The sequence below is a fragment of the Oncorhynchus tshawytscha genome, unplaced genomic scaffold, assembly GCF_018296145.1.
Source record: "Oncorhynchus tshawytscha isolate Ot180627B unplaced genomic scaffold, Otsh_v2.0 Un_contig_5353_pilon_pilon, whole genome shotgun sequence".
In the NCBI taxonomy this organism is placed as follows: domain Eukaryota; kingdom Metazoa; phylum Chordata; class Actinopteri; order Salmoniformes; family Salmonidae; genus Oncorhynchus; species Oncorhynchus tshawytscha.
In genome coordinates, this window is record NW_024609363.1 from 88,100 (window position 1) to 110,000 (window position 21,901).

Below are 21,901 nucleotides of genomic sequence, written 5' to 3' on the forward strand. Positions count from 1 at the left end.
GATGGAGCTGGTACTGGTAGATGATGGAGCTGGTACTGGTAGAGGATGGAGCTGGTACTGGTAGAGGATGGAGCTGGTATTGGTAGACGATGGAGCTGGTACTGGTAGACGATGGAGCTGGTAGAGGATGGAGCTGGTACTGGTAGAGGATGGAGCTGGTACTGGTAGAGGATGGAGCTGGTACTGGTAGAGGATGGAGCTAGTAGAGGATGGAGCTGGTAGAGGATGGAGCTGGTACTGTTAGAGGATGGAGCTGGTACTGGTCGAGGATGGAGCTGGTAGAGGATGGAGCTGGTAGAGGATGGAGCTGGTACTGGTAGAGGATGGAGCTGGTAGAGGATGGAGCTGGTAGAGGATGGAGCTGGTAGAGGATGGAGCTGGTAGAGGATGGAGCTGGTACAACACACTGCAGGTGAGAGAAGAGACAGCAATCACTGTAGAGGATTGAGCTGGTACTGGTAGACGATGGAGCTGGTACTGGTAGAGGATGGAGCTGGTATTGGTAGGATGGAGCTGGCACTGGTAGACGATGGAGCTGGTAGAGGATGGAGCTGGTACTGGTAGAGGATGGAGCTGGTACTGGTAGAGGATGGAGCTGGTACTGGTAGAGGATGGAGCTAGTAGAGGATGGAGCTGGTAGAGGATGGAGCTGGTACTGTTAGAGGATGGAGCTGGTACTGGTCGAGGATGGAGCTGGTAGAGGATGGAGCTGGTACTGGTAGAGGATGGAGCTGGTAGAGGATGGAGCTGGTAGAGGATGGAGCTGGTAGAGGATGGAGCTGGTAGAGGATGGAGCTGGTACAACACACTGCAGGTGAGAGAAGAGACAGCAATCACTGTAGAGGATTGAGCTGGTACTGGTAGACGATGGAGCTGGTACTGGTAGAGGATGGAGCTGGTACTGGTAGAGGATCTACAGTATAACATTCCCAAGCTGGTGCCTGGTAGATGATGGAGCTGGTACTGGTAGAGGATGGAGCTGGTACTGGTAGAGGATAGAGCTGGTACTGGTAGAGGATGGAGCTGGTACTGGTAGAGGATGGAGCTGGTACTGGTAGAGGATGAAGCTGGTACTGGTAGACGTCCATGGAGCTGGTACTGGTAGAGGATGGAGCCGGTACTGGTAGACGAAGGAGCTGGTACTGGTAGACAATGGAGCTGGTAGAGGATGGAGCTGGTACTGGTAGAGGATGGAGCTGGTACTGGTAGAGGATGGAGCTGGTAGAGGATGGAGCTGGTACTGGTAGAGGATGAAGCTGGTAGAGGATGGAGCTGGCAGAGGATGGAGCTGGTAGAGGATGGAGCTGGTACTGGTAGAGGATGGAGCTGGTAGAGGATGGAGCTGGTAGAGGATGGAGCTGGTACAACACACAGCAGGTGAGAGAAGAGACAGCTATCACTGTATTTACAGCCAGTAAAACAATGGACCATTACTGCTGAGTCAATTTAATACCAGGCAGAACAGGGACAATATTGTTACTGTGCCTATCTACAGTATAACACATACTGCAGGTAATGATACTATGTCTATCTACAGTATAACACCTACCGGTTTAAAGGAGGTGAGAGAAAGGACCATTACTCGTGGGTCTTATTCCCCAGGAGATTCTTCTTCCTTAGCTACCCTACAGTCCATTCCCCAGGGAGATTCTCCTTCCTCAGCAACCCTACAGTCCATTCCCCAGGGAGATTCTCCTTCCTCAGCAACCCTACAGTCCATTCCCCAGGGAGATTATTCTTCTCCCTCAGCTACCCTACAGTCCATTCCCCAGGGAGATTCTCCTTCCTCAGCAACCCTACAGTCCATTCCCCAGGGAGATCCTTCTCCCTCAGCTACCCTACATTCCATTCCCCAGGGAGATTCTCCTTCTCCCTCAGCTACCCTACAGTCCATTCCCCAGGGAGATTCTCCTTCCTCAGCTGCCCTACAGTACATTCCCCAGGGAGATTCTCCTTCCTCAGCTACCCTACAGTCCATTCCCCAGGGAGATTCTCCTTCCTCTCAGCTACCCTACAGTCCATTCCCCAGGGAGATTCTCCTTCATCAGCTGCCCTACATTACATTCCCCAGGGAGATTCTCCTTCCTCTCAGCTACCCTACAGTCCATTCCCCAGGGAGATTCTCCTTCCTCTCAGTAACCCTACAGTCCATTCCCCAGGGAGATTCTCCTTCCTCTCAGCTACCCTACAGTACATTCCCCAGGGAGATTATCCTTCCTCTCAGCTACCCTACAGTCCATTCCCCAGGGAGATTCTCCTTCCTCTCAGCTACCCTACAGTCCATTCCCCAGGAGATTCTCCTTCCTCTCAGCTACCCTACAGTCCATTCCCCAGGGAGATTCTCCTTCCTCTCAGCTACCCTACAGTCCATTCCCCAGGGAGATTCTCCTTCCTCTCAGCTACCCTACAGTCCATTCCCCAGGGAGATCCTCCTTCCTCTCAGCTACCCTACAGTACATTCCCCAGGGAGATTCTCCTTCCTCTCAGCTACCCTACAGTCCATTCCCCAGGGAGATTCTCCTTCCTCTCAGCTACCCTACAGTCCATTCCCCAGGAGTTATTCTCCTTCCTCTCAGCTACCCTACAGTCCATTCCCCAGGGAGATTCTCCTTCCTCAGCTACCCTACAGTCCATTCCCCAGGGAGATTATCCTTCCTCAGCTACCCTACAGTCCATTCCCCAGGGAGATTCTCCTTCCTCTCAGCTACCCTACAGTCCATTCCCCAGGGAGATTCTCCTTCCTCTCAGCTACCCTACAGTCCATTCCCCAGGGAGATTCTCCTTCCTCAGCTACCCTACAGTCCATTCCCCAGGGAGATTCTCCTTCCTCAGCTACCCTACAGTCCATTCCCCAGGGAGATTATCCTTCCTCAGCTACCCTACAGTCCATTCCCCAGGGAGATTCTCCTTCCTCTCAGCTACCCTACAGTCCATTCCCCAGGGAGATTCTCCTTCCTCTCAGCTACCCTACAGTCCATTCCCCAGGGAGATTCTCCTTCCTCTCAGCTACCCTACAGTCCATTCACCAGGGAGATTCTCCTTCCTCTCAGCTACCCTACAGTACATTCCCCAGGGAGATTCTCCTTCCTCTCAGCTACCCTACAGTACATTCCCCAGGGAGATTCTCCTTCCTCTCAGCTACCCTACAGTACATTCCCCAGGGTTATTCTCCTTCCTCTCAGCTACCCTACAGTCCATTCCCCAGGGAGATTCTCCTTCCTCAGCTACCCTACAGTCCATTCCCCAGGGAGATTATCCTTCCTCAGCTACCCTACAGTCCATTCCCCAGGGAGATTCTCCTTCCTCTCAGCTACCCTACAGTCCATTCCCCAGGGAGATTCTCCTTCCTCTCAGCTACCCTACAGTCCATTCCCCAGGGAGATTCTCCTTCCTCAGCTACCCTACAGTCCATTCCCCAGGGAGATTCTCCTTCCTCAGCTACCCTACAGTCCATTCCCCAGGGAGATTCTCCTTCCTCTCAGCTACCCTACAGTCCATTCCCCAGGGAGATTCTCCTTCCTCAGCTACCCTACAGTCCATTCCCCAGGGAGATTCTCCTTCCTCAGCTACCCTACAGTCCATTCCCCAGGGAGATTATCCTTCCTCAGCTACCCTACAGTCCATTCCCCAGGAGATTCTCCTTCCTCTCAGCTACCCTACAGTCCATTCCCCAGGGAGATTATCCTTCCTCAGCTACCCTACAGTCCATTCCCCAGGGAGATTATCCTTCCTCAGCTACCCTACAGTCCATTCCCCAGGGAGATTATCCTTCCTCAGCTACCCTACAGTCCATTCCCCAGGGAGATTATCCTTCCTTCCTCAGCTACCCTACAGTCCATTCCCCAGGGAGATTATCCTTCCTCAGCTACCCTACAGTCCATTCCCCAGGGAGATTATCCTTCCTCAGCTACCCTACAGTCCATTCCCCAGGGAGATTATCCTTCCTCAGCTACCCTACAGTCCATTCCCCAGGGAGATTATCCTTCCTCAGCTACCCTACAGTCCATTCCCCAGGGAGATTATCCTTCCTCAGCTACCCTACAGTCCATTCCCCAGGGAGATTATCCTTCCTCAGCTACCCTACAGTCCATTCCCCAGGGAGATTATCCTTCCTCAGCCACAGTATTGCAATGTTAAACATTTCTCTAATCTGATTTGACTTGTTCTCCACCTTATTGTTCCTCCTGTTTTTATGTCCAGAGAATCAAAGAGCTGGAGGAATGGATAGCAGCTCAGAAAAGACAGATAAAGGAACTAGAAGAAAAGGTACATCCGGGTCAAATGGTCCCTTTTGAAGCCAGTGACACTGTGTTGTATTGTTCAAATTATTTAGATGGAATCTGACTTGGAGTATAAATGCTACAAATGGCTGTTTTTTTCTCTGTCTGGCAAAAAAATGACTCCTTTCTCTCCATTCTCTTCTTTCAATTCGTTCAGTTTTTATTTTTATTTTTGTTTTTTTCTTTAGCCTTCATTCTTTGGTCATAGTTCTCCAGGGAAGCCAGAGCAAGTATGTATTTAAAAAAACTCTAAATGTCTGTTTTATTTAGCTATTCTAATAGTAAATTAGGCTAGATACTGTGCATGATATCATATTTTCCTTTCAGTTCACAGGTTTCCAGATTGCCTTGTACATTATGTTCAAGAGGACAGGATTTGGAATCCAAGATGGCTCCCAGTGTCCTGAAAGTCTTTTCAGGGAGACTTCTTCACACGAGAAATCAGTCAACTATGCTGCAACACTGACTTTAGATAGAATTCTATCACCATGGTTTTTTTTGTGTGGTTTTTTTTAAAGGACAAAAAAAAACTTTTTTTATTTTTTATTTTTTACTTCAGTAACCTTTTTAAACCTGACTGCTGTCCCTCGTTAGTGATGATGATGATGATGATGATGATGACGTCTCGATGGAACACTCTATGGAAGAGTTCCTCTCTATGGATGAAGACTTCAGTGGAATTGAAGAACTCTTAATAAATGGCAGTGTTTCGTGTCTTCTTTTCCCTGCTGAGCAGGTGGTGCTCTGGTCGCTTCCCTTTGGAAGCATGAAGAAGAACAAGAGTTTGATTGATTGAAAAACAAACTGTAGTGAAGTCAGGCGGTACTCCTGCTCGGGGCTTGATCCTGGATCTTTTCTGTTCAACCCAACACTTTAGCCAAGAGATCCAAAACCTCTTGACGAGGTCACTAGGTGTTGGGTTATGTTAAACGACAGTGAAGTGAGACATTTTTACCTTAGCTCTTAACATTCACACACACTCCACTGAAGCTGAGCGTTTCCTAAAATGGACACCATACCACTGTTTACACTATCTGACCATGCTGTTATTACACTCACAGGGAGCTAGTCACAGAAAGAGAGCCCATCCCCGAACTTTAAAATGGTGAAAGCCTTCAGTGATGCTGCCCATGCTAAAACTGGCTTTGTGGCCAGTGTGCCTCTATCTATCTCTATGGCCTCAGCCCTTCCCCTGTCTAGTCCAGACATGCTGTGGGACTCATTAACTCCTCAAATCTCAGTGTTTGAAATGAAACCAGAAGCCAAACGGATGGTATTATTAGACATCATGTATTTTTGTATGTATGAAAAAAAGGCAAAGATTTTAAAATACATTTCTCAAAAGAGGAATAAATAAAATGCTAAATTAGATATTATTTTTTTGTTGATGAAGAATGAAGGAGCTTTCAATGATTTTAGAATTTTCCATTTGATCAGATTTATGTAAATCTGATCTTCCCCCTTGGTGCTTGGGAGAGAGTGGGTTTGTTTCAGATGGGGACCTTGATTAGTTCTGTTATGTCCTGATGGAGAGGGTGGGTTAGTTCTGTTATGTCCTGATGGAGAGGGTGTGTTTGTTTTAGATAGGGGAGCTTGGTTAGTTCTGTTATGTCCTGATGGAGAGGGTGGGTTAGTTCTGTTATGTCCTGATGGAGAGGGTGTGTTTGTTTTAGATGGGGGAGCTTGGTTAGTTCTGTTATGTCCTGATGGAGAGGGTGGGTTAGTTCTGTTATGTCCTGATGGAGAGGGTGGGTTAGTTCTGTTATGTCCTGATGGAGAGGGTGTGTTTGTTTTAGATGGGGGAGCTTGTTAGTTCTGTTATGTCCTGATGGAGAGGGTGGGTTAGTTCTGTTATGTCCTGATGGAGGGGTGTGTTTAGATTGGTTGTTCTGTTATGTCCTGATGGAGAGGGTGGGTTAGTTCTGTTATGTCCTGATGGAGAGGGTGTGTTTGTTTTAGATGATAGGGAGCTTGTTAGTTCTGTTATGTCCTGATGGAGAGGGTGGGTTAGTTCTGTTATGTCCTGATGGAGAGGGTGTGTTTGTTTTAGATGGGGAGGGTTAGTTCTGTTATGTCCTGATGGAGAGGGTGGGTTAGTTCTGTTATGTCCTGATGGAGAGGGTGGGTTAGTTCTGTTATGTCCTGATGGGAGGTGGGTTTTAGATGGGGATCTTGTTAGTTCTGTTATGTCCTGATGGGCAAAGTTTGTTTTAGATGGGGGAGCTTGGTTAGTTCTGTTATGTCCTGATGGAGAGGGTGATTTTAGTTCTGTTTCTGTCCTGATGGAGATGTGTTTGTTTTAGATGGGGAGCTTGGTTAGTTCTGTTATGTCCTGATGGAGAGGGTGGGTTAGTTCTGTTATGTCCTGATGGAGAGGGTGTGTTTGTTTTAGATGGGGAGCTTGGTTAGTTCTGTTATGTCCTGATGGAGAGGGTGGGTTAGTTCTGTTATGTCCTGATGGAGACAAATACCTCCCATTGAATCTTCATGACTCCACGTTAATGCAGATTGTGAATGAAAGATGTATTTTATGCATTATGTTGCCATTAAATGGGATCATCGTTTTTATGGACTACTGCACCTTCATAACCAAGCACACACACACACCCACAGGAACACAAAGCACGCACACACACACACACACACACACCCACAGGAACACAAAGCACCACACACACACACACACACACAGGAACACAACGCACGCACACACACACAGACACACCCACAGGAACACAACGCACGCACACGCACACACACACACTCACACTCACACTCACACACACACACACACCCACAGGAACACAAAGCACGCACGCACACACACACACACACACACACACACACACACACACACACACCCACAGGAACACAAAGCACGCACACACACACACAGGAACACAAAGCACGCACACACACACACCCACAGGAACACAAAGCACGCACACACACACACAGACACACACACACAGGAACACAAAGCACGCACACACACACACCCACAGGAACACAAAGCACGCACACACACACACACACACACACACAGGAACACAACGCACGCACACACACACAGACACACCCACAGGAACACAACGCACGCACACACACACACACACACACTCACACTCACACTCACACACACACACACCCACAGGAACACAACGCACGCACGCACACACACACACACACACACACACTCACACTCACACTCACACACACACACACCCACAGGAACACAACGCACGCACGCACGCACACACACACACACACACACACACACACTCACACTCACACACACACACACCCACAGGAACACAACGCACGCACGCACACACACACACACACACACACACACACACACACACACTCACACTCACACTCACACACACACACACACACCCACAGGAACACAAAGCACGCACGCACACACACACACACACACACACTCACACTCACACTCACACACACACACACCCACAGGAACACAAAGCACGCACGCACACACACACACCCACAGGAACACAAAGCACGCACGCACCCACACACACACACACACACAGAAGACTTGAAATGATTAACACAGGACGTCACCAGCCATATCTGAATACTAGGATAGATGACATCACTTCTGAAACCAAATAAGGAAAAGTCTCCACCCCATACAGAGGCACAGGTAAGAATCATATTATATGAATGCTTTATGACACATCTAGAAATGTATTATAATTATCAACCAATGTTGAATATTGTTTTATCTTTTGATATTTATATATCTTTTTATATATATATATATTTTTTTTATATATATATATATATATATATATATGCAAGTGTTATTGGTTGGTTGATTAAAGTTGAATGTGTAAAGTGAATTGAGGCTCAGTTGTCTGTGCAGAATTCCAACAGCAGAGGGCGCTACACTACAGAAAATGTTTGCCATAGACGTGGCTGTTTCAATGCGTTTGTATGTGTTCCCAATAGGAATAGACTATGTGGCCTTTAACACTCTACTCTGGATCGTTCCAATCTGGTTTGCTAAGGGTGAGCTAAATGTACGCTGAGCCTTCAAATACCTGAAATACTTCATATTTAAGCACAAAAGCGTAAAAAATTCTCCATGCCACTCTTGGATATGATTATTAGAAGGATGTACAGTTCAATCCAAAACCATACACAAAAGGGGATTCATTTTGGATCGTTCTACAGTTGTAAAAAAGCAGAAGCTTCAAGCTGGAATCCTTAATGGTGAAACTGCGATATGACGTCATGGCAATGCGCGTCAGAACAGCAGAAAATGTGCTGATTTTTTTTTTTTTTTTTTTTTTTACCATGTTGCGCCATGCTCCTCACCTCCGCTTTATCAACAAAACAAAACAATAACGACAGCAGTGGGGCGGACAGTGGTGCTGTTTCTCCTAGTGTAGATTCCATGTTTAAGTGGTGCTGTTTCTCCTAGTGTAGATTCCATCTGTAACAGTGGTGCTGTTTCTCCTAGTGTAGATTCCATCTGTAACAGTGGTGCTGTTTCCCCAAGTGTAGATTCCATGTTTAAGTGGTGCTGTTTCTACTAGTGTAGATTCCTTATTTAACAGTGGTGCTGTTTCTCCTAGTGTAGATTCCATGTTTAACAGTGGTGCAGCCCTAACACAGTATGACCTCTGTGAGAGAATCCACAGCCCTAACACAGTATGACCTCTGTGAGAGAATCCACAGCCCTAACACAGTATGACCTCTGTGAGAGAATCCACAGCCCTAACACAGTATGACCTCTGTGAGAGAATCCACAGCCCTAACACAGTATGACCTATGTGAGAGAATCCACAGCCCTAACACAGTATGACCTCTAATAGGAGAGAATCCACAGCCCTAACACAGTATGACCTATGTGAGAGAATCCACAGCCCTAACACAGTATAACCTCTAATAGGAGAGAATCCACAGTCCTAACACAGTATGACCTCTGTGAGAGAATCCACAGCCCTAACACAGTATGACCTCTAATAGGAGAGAATCCACAGTCCTAACACAGTATGACCTCTAATAGGAGAGAATCCACAGTCCTAACACAGTATGACCTCTAATAGGAGAGAATCCACAGTCCTAACACAGTATGACCTATGTGAGAGAATCCACATCCCTAACACAGTATGACCTCTGTGAGAGAATCCACAGTCCTAACACAGTATGACCTCTAATAGGAGAGAATCCACCGTCCTAACACAGTATAACCTCTAATAGGAGAGAATCCACAGTCCTAACACAGTATGACCTCTGTGAGAGAATCCACAGCCCTAACACAGTATGACCTCTGTGAGAGAATCCACAGCCCTAACACAGTATAACCTCTAATAGGAGAGAATCCACAGCCCTGCCACAGTATGACCTCTGTGAGAGAATCCACAGTCCTAACACAGTATGACCTCTGTGAGAGAATCCACAGCCCTAACACAGTATGACCTCTAATAGGAGAGAATCCACCGTCCTAACACAGTATGACCTCTAATGTGAGAGAATCCACAGCCCTAACACAGTATGACCTCTAATAGGAGAGAATCCACCGTCCTAACACAGTATGACCTCTAATAGGAGAGAATCCACAGCCCTAACACAGTATGACCTCTAATAGGAGAGAATCCACAGTCCTAACACAGTATGACCTCTGTGAGAGAATCCACAGCCCTAACACAGTATGACCTATGTGAGAGAATCCACAGCCCTAACACAGTATGGCCTCTGTGAGAGAATCCACATCCCTAACACAGTATGACCTCTAATAGGAGAGAATCCACCGTCCTAACACAGTATGACCTCTGTGAGAGAATCCACAGCCCTAACACAGTATGACCTCTAATAGGAGAGAATCCACAGCCCTAACACAGTATGACATCTAATATGAGAGAATCCACAGCCCTAACACAGTATGACATCTAATATGAGAGAATCCACAGCCCTAACACAGTATGACATCTAATATGAGAGAATCCACAGCCCTAACACAGTATGACCTCTAACAGGAGAGAATCCACAGTCCTAACACAGTATGACATCTAATATGAGAGAATCCACAGCCCTAACACAGTATAACCTCTAATAGGAGAGAATCCACAGCCCTAACACAGTATGACATCTAATATGAGAGAATCCACAGCCCTAACACAGTATGTCCTCTAATAGGAGAGAATCCACCGTCCTAACACAGTATGTCCTCTAACAGGAGAGAATCCACAGCCCTAACACAGTATAACCTCTAATAGGAGAGAATCCACAGCCCTAACACAGTATAACCTCTAATAGGAGAGAATCCACAGCCCTAACACAGTATAACCTCTAATAGGAGAGAATCCACAGCCCTAACACAGTATGACCTCTAATATGAGAGAATCCACAGCCCTAACACAGTATGACCTATGTGAGAGAATCCACAGTCCTAACACAGTATGACCTATGTGAGAGAATCCACAGTCCTAACACAGTATGACATCTAATAGGAGAGAATCCACAGCCCTAACACAGTATGACCTATGTGAGAGAATCCACATCCCTAACACAGTATGACATCTAATAGGAGAGAATCCACAGCCCTAACACAGTATGACCTCTAATATGAGAGAATCCACAGCCCTAACACAGTATGACCTCTAATAGGAGAGAATCCACAGTCCTAACACAGTATGACCTCTAATAGGAGAGAATCCACAGTCCTAACACAGTATGACCTCTGTGAGAGAATCCACATCCCTAACACAGTATGACCTCTAATAGGAGAGAATCCACAGCCCTAACACAGTATGACCTATGTGAGAGAATCCACAGTCCTAACACAGTATGACCTATGTGAGAGAATCCACAGTCCTAACACAGTATGACCTCTAATAGGAGAGAATCCACAGCCCTAACACAGTATGACCTATGTGAGAGAATCCACAGTCCTAACACAGTATGACCTCTGTGAGAGAATCCACAGCCCTAACACAGTATGACCTCTAATATGAGAGAATCCACAGCCCTAACACAGTATGACCTCTAATAGGAGAGAATCCACAGCCCTAACACAGTATGACATCTAATATGAGAGAATCCACAGCCCTAACACAGTATGACATCTAATATGAGAGAATCCACAGCCCTAACACAGTATGACCTCTAATAGGAGAGAATCCACAGCCCTAACACAGTATGACATCTAATATGAGAGAATCCACAGCCCTAACACAGTATGACATCTGTGAGAGAATCCACAGCCCTAACACAGTATGACATCTAATATGAGAGAATCCACAGCCCTAACACAGTATGACATCTAATAGGAGAGAATCCACAGCCCTAACACAGTATGACATCTAATAGGAGAGAATCCACAGCCCTAACACAGTATGACATCTGTGAGAGAATCCACAGCCCTAACACAGTATGACCTCTGTGAGAGAATCCACAGTCCTAACACAGTATGACCTCTGTGAGAGAATCCACAGCCCTAACACAGTATGACCTCTAATAGGAGAGAATCCACCGTCCTAACACAGTATGACATCTAATATGAGAGAATCCACAGCCCTAACACAGTATGTCCTCTAACAGGAGAGAAGCTAGTGGCGAGGAGGAGGAGGAGGAGGAGTAGAGGGAGGTAGAGGAATGTTTTTGTTAAATGTAGGTCTCTGCCATAGGGCATCTCAGAAACATGCAGACTCTCTCAGCCACACTGTGACCTCACATACCCTAATGTCTAAGACTAGTACCCAGTTACCCCACAGCCATGCCTGCTCTCTGTGATGTCTAAGACACGGAAGTGAGTGTGTGTGTGTGTGTGTGTGGGGGGCTGCCTTTTTTGTGTGTACTGCCTGCCTTTGTTGTTAGCTGTTGAGTCTGTGTCTACATGACTCTAACCCTCACCTTAGATGTTTGAGTAGTTAGGTTGTTTACACGGGAATGTTAATTATCAAATCATGTTTGAATGTTGTATGTCAGGGATAGGCATCTTTGATGGGGGTGGAGCCACACATGTTGATATCAGGACAAATGAACAACAGGAAGCTACAGAAGCTAAATGGCCATAAATGTTTACTGCTTTTAGACCTGTCCACAAATGAATATATTTGCTTCAGAGTTTGTTTTGATATTTCAACCTGCGTGTCCTCATCGTGTCTGTTGTGGATGGACAAAATCAACTTGCGCGCGATGGCGCACGCGAATGCGCCCCGGCTAGTCTGCATGTTAGACTTAATTTGCCTCAATTCTACACTTTGCCATGGGGCAAAGAGAAAATGTTACATCGTAAATCTTAAAGCAACTTTGCTGCAATTTTACATTGTTTCCCATGTGGCATTGAGAAAATTTAGCAATTGTATAACTCATTTCATGCAATTCTACTAATTTTGCAGACAAACATGTTTGCAGGTTTTTTTAAATATAATATCTGAGTGACTAACAAAATCAATGGTCGGTTATTTGACCATGATTACTAGAAGTTTAGATAGTCTAGCCAGCTAACTTAGTCTGTCATGTAATACCAGTCATCCAGCGGGTCTACCACACATTGTAACTGTGTCCCAGGGCCACGGGCAAAACACAACCGCATTCAGCGTTAAGTGATCTGAGTGAGCATTCAAGTGTGTAAGCTAACTACAACCCCCACCCCCACATTCTCAGACATTTGTGAATTATTATTCAACAAATGACACTATGTCATCGTTTCCATTACAACAATTAGCGTCTCGGCGTGGAAGTTGAAGAATCCCGATTGGATTTCACTGATGGCGATGAACCCACATCAACATTTCATGCCGATGAGAACAAGACCTCCCGTAGTTCCCCTGGTCGCCTGTCGTATCTTTCTCCCAGTAAGAGTATTGTACTGTGGTTATTTCAGGACCACGCCCCAGTGGACAGCTCCTCTAGTCATTTGACTAACCAAGTCCTCTGCTATTGTAGGGCTACTTAAAAGGGGAATTAACTCTTAGGTTTAACTTGGGACAACTTTCAACTTTGGATATTTTTCACGAACGTTTTAATTTCTTTCTTTCTGAGAATAAGAATAGTTATTGGCCATGGCAGAGAGGAAACTTCTCCAAAGAGATAGTGACGATGAAGGGTCGTTGCTGTCTAAACTGGGGACAGACAGCCCGAAACCCAGGGTCAAATTCGGCGGCATGTTCTGCAACGTGGAAGGCGCTTATGAGAATAAAACGTTAAATTTTGAGTCGTACAACAGCAGCCCCCAGTCTGTGAGACGGCATGTTAAGATTAAGAACGAGGAGAAATGCTGGTCGGATACTTTCAGTGACACCGGGAGTGTGAGTAACTTCTCGTCGGTCAGTGAGACCAGACCAAGTGGAGACAGAGCAGTTGGGACCGAAACCGGCTCCTCCCGGAGTCAAATCGTTTACCAGACTGGACCTGGACACAACCGTGAGCACAATGGAAAACGGGAGGTAAATCCACACCTCACAGATTTATTTTCCCCAGTTGAAGATATGTTATATTGTGCGGTGCCTGAATTGACAACATGTCAAAAGTCAATTTACAAATCAGATATTTTTTCCTCTCTGTGTTTTGAACGTATATCTTTATGGAGGAAGTTAACCGAACACAATCTAATTGATATGTAATGAATTGATCAAGTATAGCCCATGGCTATGTTTAGGCTATTCTAAGCTAGATCAATGTTTAGCCTATAGGAGCTGTCCCAATGGGCATGGCACTGAAATGACCATTATTCTGCCCATTGGTTTCCCATGGCCTAAAGAAAGAGATCTCACATGTGTATCTGTGATTTCAACACCTGGCTACTCCCACTGGTAACAGGCTCCGAGTTTTATCAAGAACACAAGTTTTAAGTGGCCACTAAATTATTGTGGCTGTGTGGGGCAAAAGCCTGCCAGGATGCCTGCCTAGCCCCTATTAGCGGTAGGATGTGTGATGCCAGCCATTAGCCGGTAGGATGTGATGTGTCTGGAATATTAAACGAGCAGATGGTGCGCGAGGCAGCCGGATGTATTGTTGAAGGGAGGGCTCTGACTGGTGCGCGACAGCACTAACAAAGTAATAGTAACCTAGAACATATTGTTTCTATTATTTTGTATATTCCTATATTCACACGATCTGACCAGTAGGATAGTGTAAATTAGATTACAGAAATTGGCTCCGACGACGGATTTTTAAGCGAGGAAATAGGCTACCAAGCGGTGATAAATCCGTTTCTCGTGTGTTTTGAAACATCGGGAATCAAAGCTCTGCCTCCCAGTGAACCGCTACACCGGCCGGCATGTCTTACCAAGGCAAGAAGAACATCCCCCGTTTGTCGGTAGGCACTCCTCGTTCATCGGTAGGTATATACGTTTGTCGCCCCACACACCGGTATTATTTATCGATTGCAACGAGAAAAAGGTAACCTACATGGTGTGATAAATCGTATTTCAATCATCTTTCTTCTATACACCCCTCACAGGCACGCAACAACCGGCTACTGCTTTAGTCTACAGACTTCACAATGTCAAAGCCCGAACAAGATACTCTCTTGGCATCGAATGTCTGTTCCGTCCTGTTCATGTCATGACGTTTTCTAGAAGGCTGCAATTAAAACATACCGAGTCTATATGATGTAGGCTAACAATAAATTGTAGTGAATTGATCATGGCGGCGCTGGCCGCTGTGGACTGATCAGAGAGCTGTCTCGCATTGTCGCATGTCCCCACATTTCAGTCAGTGATTTAATTGAATGTCATGCAGAATCCGGCCAAATAATACATTTGAATTCCATATAATATCGTCCAATAAATGTTTTCCATTGAAAAGACTCAACAAAGATCTCAAACGTCTCAGAGATGCATTTCTAAGTGACCACGACAGCCTATATCGTTAACCATCAAACCATGGACATCTTGCAGCCGAAACGGTCTGTCTGAGTCTCCGATAGCCTCTATGTCTCCTGCTAAAGGTTTCCCCTTGTCGTTAAAACGGGACAGATTCATCCATGCGGAGGAAGGGAGCACACAGTTGTACGCTATAGCAACAGAGACAGGGCGTAGTTAGCGAAGCCACACTGAATCCTATTTTCTTCCGGGCAATTTGACACAGTGGTCTGGCTGATGCAAAGCCTACAGTACAGGGCCGCTCCTTTAACCGGCATGACCCACATTCTCCTCCTTTGGAATTATTCTCCCCATTTTTGACGAGCAGCAGTTGAATATGAAGCCAATAAAAAGGCTACATGACTAAAATCAATACAGAGATTAAGACTGCCATAATTCCTAACTGTAACCAAAAGACCAGTGTGAGAGAAATGATAACTGTTCCCTGGTTACACTCTTTCTGTTTGGGAGGCACTGATGGTAGCTTACTGTCTGTTCTTCTGGGGCCGTGTCTGTCTATCTGCCTGTCTCTCTATCTGTCTGTCGTTCTGTGTCTCTACCTGCCTGCCTGTCTGCATGTAGGCCTGTCTGTATGTCCGTCTGTCCGTCCATCAGTCTGTCTACCAGTCACATTCAAAAAAAAAATCTTCGTTAAAAACAACACAGGGTAAAAATCGGACAGAATACACATGGTATTATTTTTGACCCAGCCAGTTGAGCACTTAGTTGGGTTATTGAGCTATGACCCATTGGGTGAGATCAGAAGTCTGGAGGTATGGATTAATAGGGGCGTGGCATTCAGTTAGTTATTTTAGGCCACCCGTGAGAGTAAATGTCATCTGTTCATGATGATCATCTGTTCTGTTGTCTTGTCGACACGTATTTAGGTTAAGCACAGACACTTTTGTAGTTTAACGAGACTTACACAAAATGAGTGCCACAGGTGCATATGCATATCCCAATGTTGGGATAGTTACCACTTCGTTATGATATTTACATAATCATTTTATGAACTGTATATTAAAATATGAAATGTTCAAAAAATATTGAAGGATATTTTTAATTAGCAGTGTACAAAACATAACATGATGAACAGGAATGTCTTACTCTTTTGGAATGGTCAACAAGACCTATCTGAAAGCCACGCCCCCAATAGGCCATACTTCCTGAACATAGCATGACAATAAAAACCCATTCGATGGTTAAATTAACCCATGTTTAGGTAATCCAAAGGCATTTGTCTATTAGGGGGGCATGGTTTTTAGAGTTCTTTTTGGCCACCCGTAAGAGTAAATGTCATTCTTATTTGTCATGTTGAGTTTGTACACTGCAAATTTAAATTATCCTTCAATATTTTTGCCTATTACATATTTTATTATAAATGTAATTATATTATTATTTAAATATTTTAACAAATCTGTTAGAAGCCATAGGCACTATAAGGACCTCATACTCTTGTGTAAACCTTATTAAAGCCCCAGAAGTGTCAGTGCTCAACATTAACATGTGTTGACAAGACAACAGAACAGATGGACTGGAATGACATTTACTCTCCCAGTGTTCTGATCTGACCCGATGGATCACAGCTCAGTAACCCTGCATCAACAACCCAACCTGGTTCTTCTTAAAGAAAACAATGGGGTTTTTCAAATCAAATCAAATCAAATCAAATCTAATTTTATTTGTCACATACACATGGTTAGCAGATGTTAATGCGAGTGTAGCGAAATGCTTGTGCTTCTAGTTCCGACAATGCAGTAATAACGAGCAAGTAATCTAACTAACAATTCCAAAAAAAAAAAAAACTACTGTCATACACAGTGTAAGGGGATAAAGAATATGTACATAAGGATATATGAATGAGTGATGGTACAGAGCAGCATAGGCAAGATACAGTAGATGATATCGAGTACAGTAGATGATATCGAGTACAGTATATACATATGAGATAAGTATGTAACCAAGTGGCATAGTTAAAGTGGCTAGTGATACATGTATTACATAAGGATGCAGTCGATGATATAGAGTACAGTATCAACGTATGCATATGAGATGAACAATGTAGGGTAAGTAACATTATATAAGGTAGCATTGTTTAAAGTGGCTAGTGATATATTTACATCATTTCCCATCAATTCCCATGATTAAAGTGGCTGGAGTAGAGTCATTGTCATTGACAGTGTGTTGGCAGTAGCCACTCAATGTTAGTGGTGGCTGTTTAACAGTCTGATGGCCTTGAGATAGAAGCTGTTTTTCAGTCTCTCGGTCCCAGCTTTGATGCACCTGTACTGACCTCGCCTTCTGGATGACAGCGGGGTGAACAGGCAGTGGCTCGGGTGGTTGATGTCCTTGATGATCTTTATGGCCTTCCTGTAGCATCGGGTGGTGTAGGTGTCCTGGAGGGCAGGTAGTTTGCCCCCGGTGATGCGTTGTGCAGACCTCACTACCCTCTGGAGAGCCTTACGGTTGAGGGCGGTGCAGTTGCCATACCAGGCGGTGATACAGCCCGCCAGGATGCTCTCGATTGTGCATCTGTAGAAGTTTGTGAGTGCTTTTGGTGACAAGCCGAATTTCTTCAGCCTCCTGAGGTTGAAGAGGCGCTGCTGCGCCTTCCTCACGATGCTGTCTGTGTGAGTGGACCAATTCAGTTTGTCTGTGATGTGTATGCCGAGGAACTTAAAACTTGCTACCCTCTCCACTACTGTTCCATCGATGTGGATGGGGGTGTTCCCTCTGCTGTTTCCTGAAGTCCACAATCATCTCCTTAGTTTTGTTGACGTTGAGTGTGAGGTTATTCCTGACACCACACTCCGAGGGCCCTCACCTCCTCCCTGTAGGCCGTCTCGTCGTTGTTGGTAATCAAGCCTACCACTGTTGTGTCGTCCGCAAACTTGATGATTGAGTTGGAGGCGTGCATGGCCACGCAGTCGTGGGTGAACAGGGAGTACAGGAGAGGGCTCAGAACGCACCCTTGTGGGGCCCCAGTGTTGAGGATCAGCGGGGAGGAGATGTTGTTGCCTACCCTCACCACCTGGGGGCGGCCCGTCAGGAAGTCCAGTACCCAGTTGCACAGGGCGGGGTCGAGACCCAGGGTCTCGAGCTTGATGACCCAACTGGCTGGGTCATAATAACCCAATGTGTGTTCTGTCCAATAGTTACCCAAATTGGGTTGTTTTTATCCCAGATATTTTTTAGAGTGCAATGTTTTTTTGTCAACCAGTAGCAGCAGTAACTCTGAACCTAAACTGTGAAGTCCTAGAGTGTAGCCCTCTGGTGTCCCTCTGGTGTCCTGGCTCTCTGTGGATCTGTCACTTTACATTATGGCTTCACTGTTGTCTTTCCCAACAGGGTCTCTCTGCCCCCTAAACTCACTGAGAACCTCTGTCTGTCTGTCTGTCTGTCTGTCTGTCTGTCTGTCTGTCTGTCTGTCTGTCTGTCTGTCTGTCTGTCTGTCTGTCTGTCTGTCTGTCTGTCTGTCTGTCTGTCTGTCTGTCTGTCTGTCTGTCTTTTCGTTCTGTCTGTCTGTCTGTCTGTCTGTCTGTCTGTCTGTCTGTCTGTCTGTCTGTCTGTCTGTCTGTCTGTCTGTCTGTCTGTCTGTCTGTCTGTCTGTCTGTCTGTCTGTCTGTCTTTTCGTTCTGTCTGTCTGTCTGTCTGTCTGTCTGTCTGTCTGTCTGTCTGTCTGTCTGTCTGTCTTTTCGTTCTGTCTGTCTGTCTGTCTGTCTGTCTGTCTGTCTGTCTGTCTGTCTGTCTGTCTGTCTGTCTGTCTGTCTGTCTGTCTGTCTGTCTGTCTGTCTGTCTGTCTGTCTGTTCTGTCTCTGTCTGTCTGTCTGTCTGTCTGTCTGTCTGTCTGTCTGTCTGTCTGTCTGTCTGTCTGTCTGTCTGTCTGTCTGTCTGTCTGTCTGTCTGTCTGTCTGTCTGTCTACTCCCCATTGACTTTGTCCTATGACTGATGTGATCATAGTGTAAACTGAGTGCATGGTGGCATCAGTAGAGGCAGTACTAGCTGGAGGAGGAACAGCCTTTAGAGAGGGCATTGTAGTTCCCTCACCCCTCTCCTCGTTTGAGACCCCGTGCCGAGGAAAGAGGGGAGGGGAGAGAGTGACCAGGGCTAGAACTGGGGGAGAAGGAGAAGGAGAGAGGGGGGAGTGGAGCTGGGAGAGAGGGAAGGGGAGAGAGTGACTGGGGCACTGCCCCTACTGATAGCTGCACCGCCCCTACTGATAGCAGCACCGCCCCTACTGATAGCAGCACCGCCCCTACTGATAGCAGCACCGCCCCTACTGATAGCAGCACCGCCCCTACTGATAGCAGCACCGCCCCTACTGATAGCAGCACCTCCCCTACTGATAGCAGCACCTCCCCTACTGATAGCAGCACCGCCCCTACTGATAGCAGCACAGCCCCTACTGATAGCAGCACCTCCTCTACTGATAGCAGCACCGCCCCTACTGATAGCAGCACCTCCCCTACTGATAGCAGCACCTCCCCTACTGATAGCAGCACCGCCCCTACTGATAGCAGCACCGCCCCTACTGATAGCAGCACCGCCCCTACTGATAGCAGCACCGCCCCTACTGATAGCAGCACCGCCCCTACTGATAGCAGCACCGCCCCTACTGATAGCAGCACCTCCCCTACTGATAGCAGCACCGCCCCTACTGATAGCAGCACCGCCCCTACTGATAGCAGCACCGCCCCTACTGATAGCAGCACCTCCCCTACTGATAGCAGCACCTCCCCTACTGATAGCAGCACCTCCCCTACTGATAGCAGCACCTCCCCTACTGATAGCAGCACCTCCCCTACTGATAGCAGCACCGCCCCTACTGATAGCAGCACCGCCCCTACTGATAGCAGCACCGCCCCTACTGATAGCAGCACCTCCCCTACTGATAGCAGCACCGCCCCTACTGATAGCAGCACCGCCCCTACTGATAGCAGCACCGCCCTACTGATAGCAGCACCTCCCCTACTGATAGCAGCACCTCCCCTACTGATAGCAGCACCTCCCCTACTGATAGCAGCACCTCCCCTACTGATAGCAGCACCTCCCCTACTGATAGCAGCACCTCCCCTACTGATAGCAGCACCTCCCCTACTGATAGCAGCACCGCCCCTACTGATAGCAGCATAGCAGCACCCCTACTGATAGCAGCACCGCCCCTACTGATAGCAGCACCGCCCCTACTGATAGCAGCACCGCCCCTACTGATAGCAGCACCTCCCCTACTGATAGCAGCACCGCCCCTACTGATAGCAGCACCGCCCCTACTGATAGCAGCACCGCCCCTACTGATAGCAGCACCGCCCCTACTGATAGCAGCACCTCCCCTACTGATAGCAGCACCGCCCCTACTGATAGCAGCACCTCCCCTACTGACTGATAGCAGCACCTCCCCTACTGATAGCAGCACCGCCCCTACTGATAGCAGCACCTCCCCTACTGATAGCAGCACCTCCCCTACTGATAGCAGCACCTCCCCTACTGATAGCAGCACCTCCCCTACTGATAGCAGCACCTCCCCTACTGATAGCAGCACCTCCCCTACTGATAGCAGCACCGCCCCTACTGATAGCAGCACCGCCCCTACTGATAGCAGCACCGCCCCTACTGATAGCAGCACCGCCCCTACTGATAGCAGCACCGCCCTACTGATAGCAGCACCTCCCCTACTGATAGCAGCACCGCCCCTACTGATAGCAGCACCGCCCCTACTGATAGCAGCACCGCCCCTACTGATAGCAGCACCTCCCCTACTGATAGCAGCACCTCCCCTACTGATAGCAGCACCTCCCCTACTGATAGCAGCACCGCCCCTACTGATAGCAGCACCGCCCCTACTGATAGCAGCACCGCCCCTACTGATAGCAGCACCGCCCCTACTGATAGCAGCACCGCCCCTACTGATAGCAGCACCGCCCCTACTGATAGCAGCACCTCCCCTACTGATAGCAGCACCGCCCCTACTGATAGCAGCACCGCCCCTACTGATAGCAGCACCGCCCCTACTGATAGCAGCACCTCCCCTACTGATAGCAGCACCTCCCCTACTGATAGCAGCACCTCCCCTACTGATAGCAGCACCTCCCCTACTGATAGCAGCACCTCCCCTACTGATAGCAGCACCGCCCCTACTGATAGCAGCACCGCCCCTACTGATAGCAGCACCGCCCCTACTGATAGCAGCACCTCCCCTACTGATAGCAGCACCGCCCTACTGATAGCAGCACCGCCCCTACTGATAGCAGCACCGCCCCTACTGATAGCAGCACCTCCCCTACTGATAGCAGCACCTCCCCTACTGATAGCAGCACCTCCCTACTGATAGCAGCACCTCCCCTACTGATAGCAGCACCTCCCCTACTGATAGCAGCACCTCCCCTACTGATAGCAGCACCGCCCCTACTGATAGCAGCACCGCCCCTACTGATAGCAGCACCGCCCCTACTGATAGCAGCACCGCCCCTACTGATAGCAGCACCGCCCTACTGATAGCAGCACCGCCCCTACTGATAGCAGCACCTCCCCTACTGATAGCAGCACCGCCCCTACTGATAGCAGCACCGCCCCTACTGATAGCAGCACCGCCCCTACTGATAGCAGCACCGCCCCTACTGATAGCAGCACCGCCCCTACTGATAGCAGCACCTCCCCTACTGATAGCAGCACCGCCCCTACTGATAGCAGCACCTCCCCTACTGATAGCAGCACCTCCCCTACTGATAGCAGCACCGCCCCTACTGATAGCAGCACCTCCCCTACTGATAGCAGCA

The 21,901-nt window shown here is 47.4% G+C and overlaps 2 protein-coding genes across 4 annotated transcripts in view; both read left to right on the top strand.

Annotated features, from left to right (window-relative positions):
• Positions 1–4,697, top strand: part of LOC121844663 (janus kinase and microtubule-interacting protein 3-like) — a 79,880-nt gene extending 75,183 nt beyond the window's left edge. Inside the window, exons 20-22 of the mRNA XM_042315010.1 lie at positions 4,201–4,266; positions 4,438–4,510; positions 4,608–4,697. Coding sequence (XP_042170944.1) covers positions 4,201–4,266; positions 4,438–4,488 — 117 coding nt within the window. The 3' untranslated portion in view covers positions 4,489–4,510; positions 4,608–4,697. The remainder of the gene's footprint in view (positions 1–4,200; positions 4,267–4,437; positions 4,511–4,607) is intronic.
• Positions 4,698–13,287: 8,590 nt separating this feature from the next.
• Positions 13,288–21,901, top strand: part of dpysl4 (dihydropyrimidinase like 4) — a 44,782-nt gene continuing 36,168 nt past the window's right edge. The window contains exon 1 of one of the 3 annotated variants that reach the window (XM_042315006.1): positions 13,288–13,708. In XM_042315006.1, the coding sequence (XP_042170940.1) occupies positions 13,325–13,708 (384 nt within the window). In that variant the 5' untranslated portion in view covers positions 13,288–13,324. Of the gene's footprint in view, positions 13,709–14,255; positions 14,602–21,901 lie in introns of those variants that run through there. The other 2 variants (XM_042315007.1, XM_042315008.1) reach the window with 2 other exon arrangements.